Genomic DNA, 6,852 nt, shown 5'->3' with positions numbered 1-6,852 from the left:
AAGCCAAGATTGTGCCTCAAATGAATTTAGTGGAATGGATACCTTTCAATCCTCGTCTCTTATCCAAAGATGTTCATCCTATGAAACATGCTCCATGTTGGATAGCTAGACAGAGATGGATTTGATATTAAACCTTCAAACAAAAAAGAAAAAAAATAAAAACAAATACGCCTCATATATCAATAAACAATTATACTAAAACATTATATTCAAATAAACAAACAATGCATACATATACTAATTTCACCATTACAATAATAAATAATCAACCAAAAATAGAAAAAACAAATCTCTAACCATATAAATTAGATCCAATATTAGTTTTTCGATACTAGAATTTTGGTTTAATGCTCTTTTGGAATAGTGCTTTTTTTTAAAAATTTATTGCATGCTTAAATAAAATTTTACTGTGGAAGCATGAAATCTCATTTTACCTCATTTTTCACCCAACGCTCATTCATCAGTGTAGTTGGGTGCAGGTAGAAAGAGATGGTAGGAGGCAGTGTACCATTCCCAGCTACCTATCAATGAGTAAAGACTGGCTATAAAAGATGTACAAAGGAGGCTCATTAGGGTTACGAAAACAAAGTATAGATCCTTCGTGTTTCTTATATTTGTTGGGGAGAGTGCTATGTTGTCTGCAAACGGTAGTTGCACTCTAAACGATATGCCCTTCAATAATGCTAGCAGTTGTTAGTTTTTCAGAGCTTTTGCCATCAAATTCAAAGTGATTGAGCAGTCTAACTATCAACAACCATGATTGCAACAGATTTGTACAAGAAAAGAATTACCCACATAGTCAAAGATGGATTAATGGCTAAAATAAATCCTGCAAATATGATGGTCACTTGACGCAAAAGGGAAGAAAAAAAAGGAGACTGGTGGGATGATGCCCCAGTACTTTATTCAATTGAAATTTCAATTGAGTTACTAAATCTAAGTGATATATTCAAAGTGGCAAATTGTTGAAAAGATGAATTTGTAGTAGAATTTGAGTATTTGTTGAACTGCATCCTAAATATGTGTGCAGTTAAATCATTTAGTTCTTAGTGATTGATTGCATCCTTCAAGTAGAACTACATGTTATGGGAAAAGCATGTTCAAAGGTTATTTCACAAACATGCGTGCATAATTCTTATTAAATCTACTCATAGAAAAAGAAGTCTCATGTCTATTTTATATGAATCATGGAGGGATGCGTATGCAATATAAAACTGAAATAGATAATGAAGGTCTTGTTAGTTATCTGAAGTCCAATGGATTCATTTTCTTTTTCTTTTAATTGTTTGTATTTTTAATTTCTTCCCGAGATGGAGATGGATAGAGTTATGAATAATGCATTCATTTGGTATTCATTACTGAAGTAATTTCTTTGTTGTTGTATGTGTAAAAAAAACAATTGATAAGACTCAAAAATTATCCCGTGATGTCTCCCGCTCAGAAGTTTTCAAATTCTCCCTCCCCTGCTCGCGTCGAATCCTCTGCTGCGTTGGCTGCGCAGGGCGTCAGTGCTCGGAAGGAGTTCGGTGTGGATCCTCACGCCGACGGGGAGTCTTCTAATTTTAGGGATGATGCCTCTCGGCCCTCGGCCGCCCCTGCAGGGGATCTTGGTGCCAAGGGCTCCTCGTCTCATTTGGTGGGTTCGTTCCGGAAACTAAATCCATATCCGTCAATCTATACGGCACAAGAAATTATTTATAACGCTTCTATCCTCTTTTTACATGGTGCGATCTACCAGTTACCTTCTCTTCCTCAGCTGCACGCTTGGATATCTGAACATTGGGAGCCTCTTATCATGGGTGAAGTTCATATTTTTCCCATAGTTAAGTGGTTTTTCATTGTAAAGTTTGATAATGCTCAGGATAGAAACAAAATTTTATTTGGTCATTTTTTAAGCTAGGAGGATTATTTTTTTTTGATGATTAGGCGTTGGCACTCTAATTTTAACCTTTCTACTGAAATGTTTAATAAGATTCTGTCCTGAGTTCGGCTTCCTAATCTCCCACTTCATTTATGGAATGATTCTCTTTCAGAGGAAGTGGGAGATGCCCTTGCTGATTTTTTGATGGTGGATGTTAAACCCTCTGATATTTTCCACTGCACCTTTGCCCGCATACTTATTGATTTGGATATTTCAAATGGGTTGCCTGCTAAAATTTTACTTAAATCTTCAAAGGGTTCTTGGGTCCAATCTTTGGACTATGAAGGGATTCCCTTTCGTTGTACAAGATGTTTTAAAACTAGGCATGCAGCTGAGCATTGCAGCTTTGAAAAAAAGGCAATTAAGGCCACATGGTGGAAAGGCACTTATGTACAACATTATATGGTTTCGAAGATATCTGATCAACCTAGGAGTTTTTTTGAGGTGGTTACTTTGGAACCATAGGATCTTGGGGCATCCCCTTTGGTTGTATCTCTTGGTGGGGCTGCTAAAACTGTGCAAGTGTCTCCTGATGTTTCCCGAGTGAATGGGACTCATGAGGCTTCTTCTAGAGATAATGATTTGGCTATCATTCCTGGCAGGTCTCCTGAAAATACCAAATTTGCCAACTCTTCTGATATGGCCTTGCTTGTTTTGTCCCCTGCTGATACTGGGGTTTTGTCGCCTGTTGGTTCTAGCGTGGCTGTGTTTGTCGGGTTGAGGTGGACTGGTGATGTTGGGGTTTTTCCTTTTTCGTCCACTAGTTCTGGTGAGGCTAAGACAATGGTTGTTGGCATTCATTCTCAGGATTTTGGTGTGCTAGATTGGCATATTAAGGCAGTGCAAGTGGAAGAGGGATGTATTTTTGTTAAGGTAAAGAAAGCTAAGTTCTCTAAGCCTTCTTTTGACATGACTCTCCATTCCCATAAGAACAATTCTAAATGTAAATCTTGATGGTTCTTGGGTGGAGAATGGTTTTAGGTTGGCTGTTGGTTGTTCTTTTTGCAACTTTGTTTTAGGTTGTGGGGGCCTATTTTTTTAAAACCCATGTTTTCGGTTCTGGGTGTCCTTTTTACCCATGGTTATCTGGTGCTTTCTTGTTCCTTTTATTCAAACAAATTTCTGGTTGAAAGTTCCAAATCCTCTCAAAATATGTTTGTAAAGGGTTTCGGGTCCCTTCAAAACCTGTTTTTACCCTAATCAAAAACAAAAACTCAAATATTAATACAAAGAGATTCTCATGCTTCTTATGGATGTCGTCAAATTAGTGAACCATGTCAATCCAATGTTCCATGTCTTAATTTGTTTTTGTCTTTCATTCTTCATTTTATTTCTCTAGATTATTTTTCTACATTTTGTTATTCAACAATTGGTATCAGAGTTCGGTGAAGAAGTTGATTTGAAATTTGAGAAGATTTTTCAGAAATGATGGAGAAAATGGCTAAATACAAAAACACAAAAAATCCATCACAAAATTTTGGATAATGGAAGATGCAAATAGAATCATTGCTAATTAAAAGAGACCTCTTTCTCATGTTGCAAAGAAAAGCGAAGAAGCCAAATTCAATGGTTGATGAGGAGTGGGAGAAACTGGATAAAAAGGTGAGAGAAACCATCATCCTCTGTCGATCTAATAACATTTCCTTTAGTGTTTCATCGGAACCAACATCAAAAGGGTTGTGGGATAAACTTTTCAATACGTATGAAATGGCTTCATCTTCAAAAAAAGTTTTCATCATGAAGAAGTTGTATAACTTGAAGATGAAGGAAGGAGGCAATATGTCGAATCATCTCAACAAATTCAATAACTTAATAAGCCAATTGATTTCAATAAGCATAAATTTGGATGATGAAATCAAAGATATTTTATTGTTTTTGTCTCTACCAAATAATTGAGAAGGATTAGTTATGACAATCAATAATTCAGTGTTCAACAAGAGTAAATTGAAATTTGATGACGTTGCCGACATTCTTCTTAGCAAAGACATAAGGAGGAAAAATTAAGAAATTTGATTGGGTGATACAACAAAGTGCAGAATCAATCAAAGGGTAGTGAAGAGGATTCTTGGTACTATAATTAGGTATATATGGAAGAGATAGAGAGATCACATTGTCACAAGAGAAGTACATTGACAAGGTTTTCGAAAGGTTTAATATGAAGGGTGCTAAGGTTGTAAGCACACCAATCGTTGATCACTTTTGTTTATTCTCTAAAATGTGTCCCAAAACACAAGAAGACCAAGAAAAAATGAAAGGTATTTTCTATTCATCCGCTGCTGGGAGTCTTATGTATACCATGGTGTGCACTCATCCTGAAACTACCCATGCAATGGGAGTAGTGAGCAGATTAATGAGCAGATCGAGTAAAACAATTGGCAAGCACTAAAGTGAATATTATAGTATTAAAAGGGCACTTCAAATTTTGTTTTCTACTTTGGTGGGAAAATGCACAACGGATTTTTTTATTTTATTTCAATATGGTTGTTAACTTGGACACACAAAGATCAACTATAGGTTATGTCTTTACATTTTTTTATGTATTAATTAGTTGGTTTTCTATATTGCAACAAGTAGTTGCACTTTCCACTATTGAGGCCAAATATATTGCTCTCAATCAAGGATCAAAGGAGGTGATATGGTTGTAGTGGTTGTTGGGTGAATTGGGATGAAAACAACACATTTTTTATTTTTTTGTGATAGAAACGATTCTATTCACTTATCCAAGAATGTTGTTTTCAACATTGAACCAAGCATATTAAGTTGTAGTATCACTTCATTTCGAGTGTTTTTGAAGAGGGAAAGTTGCAAGTTGAAAAGATCCATACCAAAATGATTTTGGTTAATTTATTGATGAAGGTATTACCAAGGGAGAAGATCGACTTTTGTAGAGATTATCTCAACATTATAAAGATGTGACAACAGGTCTAAAGTGGGTATACATCTCTAAGTGACTTGTAGTAGTGGTTGGACTTAAATTGAGAGATTGTTAGTTATGTGAAGTCCAATTGCCTCACCTACTTTTCCCTCCAATTGTTTGTCTTTTTTACTTCTCTTGGACATGGATAATGTAGTCATTTGTTATTCATTGCTGAAGCAATTTTTTTTTTATGTGTAAACAAAACTCAAATATTAATATAGATATTTTTCATCTTCCATATGGATGTAGCCAAATTGGTGAGCAACATAAATTCAATATTCTATGTCTCAATTTGTCTTTTTCTCCCATTGTTTATTTTTGTTCAGCAAATTGTTTATCGCACTTCATTATTCAACAGGTCTCAAAATACAAAATTTTAAATTTAAATTTAAGCTACAAAATTTGAATTAAGTAGAAAATAAATTAATGAAACACAAAAATTTTACTATAGATCTTAATATGTTTTTTATTCAATGATACATATGTGGATGTTCAATTTTGCTATATAACATTAATTACTTTTTAATTAGAAAATGACAATGTGATTTTTATCAAAACATTGTAATTTTAAATAATTAGGAAATGGTGAATTTATGGATGTTTAAAAAATTAGATGAATGATAAAGATTTGATGAAAAAAGAAAAAAATATTTATGAAAATTTGTCATTTATATGAGAAGATGATAGTGAATTTTATTAATTCATTCTATAGATAATTTGACTCTACTATATATAAAAGAATATGCTAACTAGTGAGAGGATTCTATTTCAGCCCAAATCACCTTCCTCCCTTGCCAGTTAGAGTTCCCTCTACTTCCTTTGGAAAATAGGGAGACCTAGATTCTAGAAATTCTAGGTAATCAAATAGGTTTATTCATTAAACACGCTTTGGTTGCATGTCAAAATCTTGAGGCTCCTAGTAGAATTTTCATTCTAGAAAAAACAACCAAGCAACCCCCTAAGGAAATAGAAATTCTCTTAGTAAATGGGATTTGGAACTAGAAATTTTTCTATGCTAGGTCAGACCATTTATTCTTTTATTGACATTTATCAAACAAATGTCCTTTTCCTAGCAACAAAACCACAAGGGAAGAACCTGAAAGACTCTAGGATGATAGTTCAACCGCTTTTTCTCATTATGAGATGGGGAGTTGTTTGTACTAGGATCAAGCTCCAGAGCTCACTAAGGGAGTTTGTGAGAATCTAGAATATATTGAATCTATTGGAAAGATAATAGTCATGGGACCTAATGGCAAAGAGTTACTAAACAATAATGATGATGCTTGAGTAAAGAACAGACAGTCCAGTGATAACTTTTTAAGTGCTTCCTAATGAGAAAATGCCTTATGTTCAATCACAAAATCTAGGTGGAAATTATTGTCCTTCCAATATAGCTCCCATAGAAGCTTTGTGTTTATCTTCACTGGAAGAATATTTAGAGGATAATCATTTAGAAGACCAGAAACTTTTGAAAAACACTTTTGATCCCTCTAATCAACATAATAATTTATCAATAGTGAGATACTCACCATTTAAACAGGTGATACATTAATACAAAAGATTCCTAACTCAGTTGAACTAGAGGCAATGACAGAAGACATAATCTACAAAGTGGGAGATAAACTCATAAGTGAAATTGTAGAGGAAGAATGAAAGGATTTTGATTTTTCTCAAACTCTAATTATATCTCAGATAGAAAGAGATCCATCTTTGATCACCCTGAAAAGAATGGGAAAAAGAGAGAAAACTATAAAGTAAAAAATTCTTGAGGAAAAATTGATGTTAGTATTAAATCACCTCTGGATATTAATTTAAGATTGAGGAGGGCATGCCACTTTCCTTGAGTGCAATGAGGGTTTTATCATGGAATGTTAATAAACTGTCAACTTGATTCTATCGATGTTGAACTGGGCATGCTTCAAGAAACCAAGTTATCAACTAAGCAAAATGAAGGGATATATGGAAAATGGAAAAATTGGAAATTTGTCTCTTCCCCTGTAGTCAAGACTTCATT

The 6,852-nt window shown here is 34.3% G+C and overlaps 1 protein-coding gene across 2 annotated transcripts; it reads left to right on the top strand.

Moving 5' to 3' along the window:
• The first annotated feature begins 538 nt into the window (after positions 1 to 538).
• LOC131073225 (uncharacterized) lies at positions 539 to 3,102 on the top strand. Of its 2 annotated transcripts, XM_058009611.2 has the most exons (3): positions 539 to 1,106; positions 1,408 to 1,799; positions 2,034 to 3,102. In XM_058009611.2, the coding sequence occupies exons 1-3, from the start codon at positions 1,081 to 1,083 to the stop codon at positions 2,384 to 2,386; spliced, it is 771 nt and encodes a 256-aa protein (XP_057865594.2). In that variant the 5' UTR covers positions 539 to 1,080; the 3' UTR covers positions 2,387 to 3,102. The 2 variants fall into 2 exon arrangements, with proteins under 2 accessions (XP_057865594.2, XP_059072871.1); XM_059216888.1 differs by having other exon boundaries at positions 539 to 1,799.
• The last annotated feature ends 3,750 nt before the right edge of the window (positions 3,103 to 6,852 follow it).

This window comes from Cryptomeria japonica, chromosome 2 (assembly GCF_030272615.1).
Source record: "Cryptomeria japonica chromosome 2, Sugi_1.0, whole genome shotgun sequence".
NCBI classification, from domain to species: domain Eukaryota; kingdom Viridiplantae; phylum Streptophyta; class Pinopsida; order Cupressales; family Cupressaceae; genus Cryptomeria; species Cryptomeria japonica.
This window is presented reverse-complemented; position numbering and strand designations above follow the sequence as displayed.

Coding starts and splice junctions, on each gene's coding strand:
- LOC131073225 (XM_058009611.2), top strand. CDS start 1,081: ATGTTATGGGAAAAGCATGTTCAAAG. Junction 1,107..1,407: donor TGGGAAAAGCATGTTCAAAG/GTTATTTCACAA, acceptor ACAATTGATAAG/ACTCAAAAATTATCCCGTGA. Junction 1,800..2,033: donor TTGGGAGCCTCTTATCATGG/GTGAAGTTCATA, acceptor ATTCTCTTTCAG/AGGAAGTGGGAGATGCCCTT.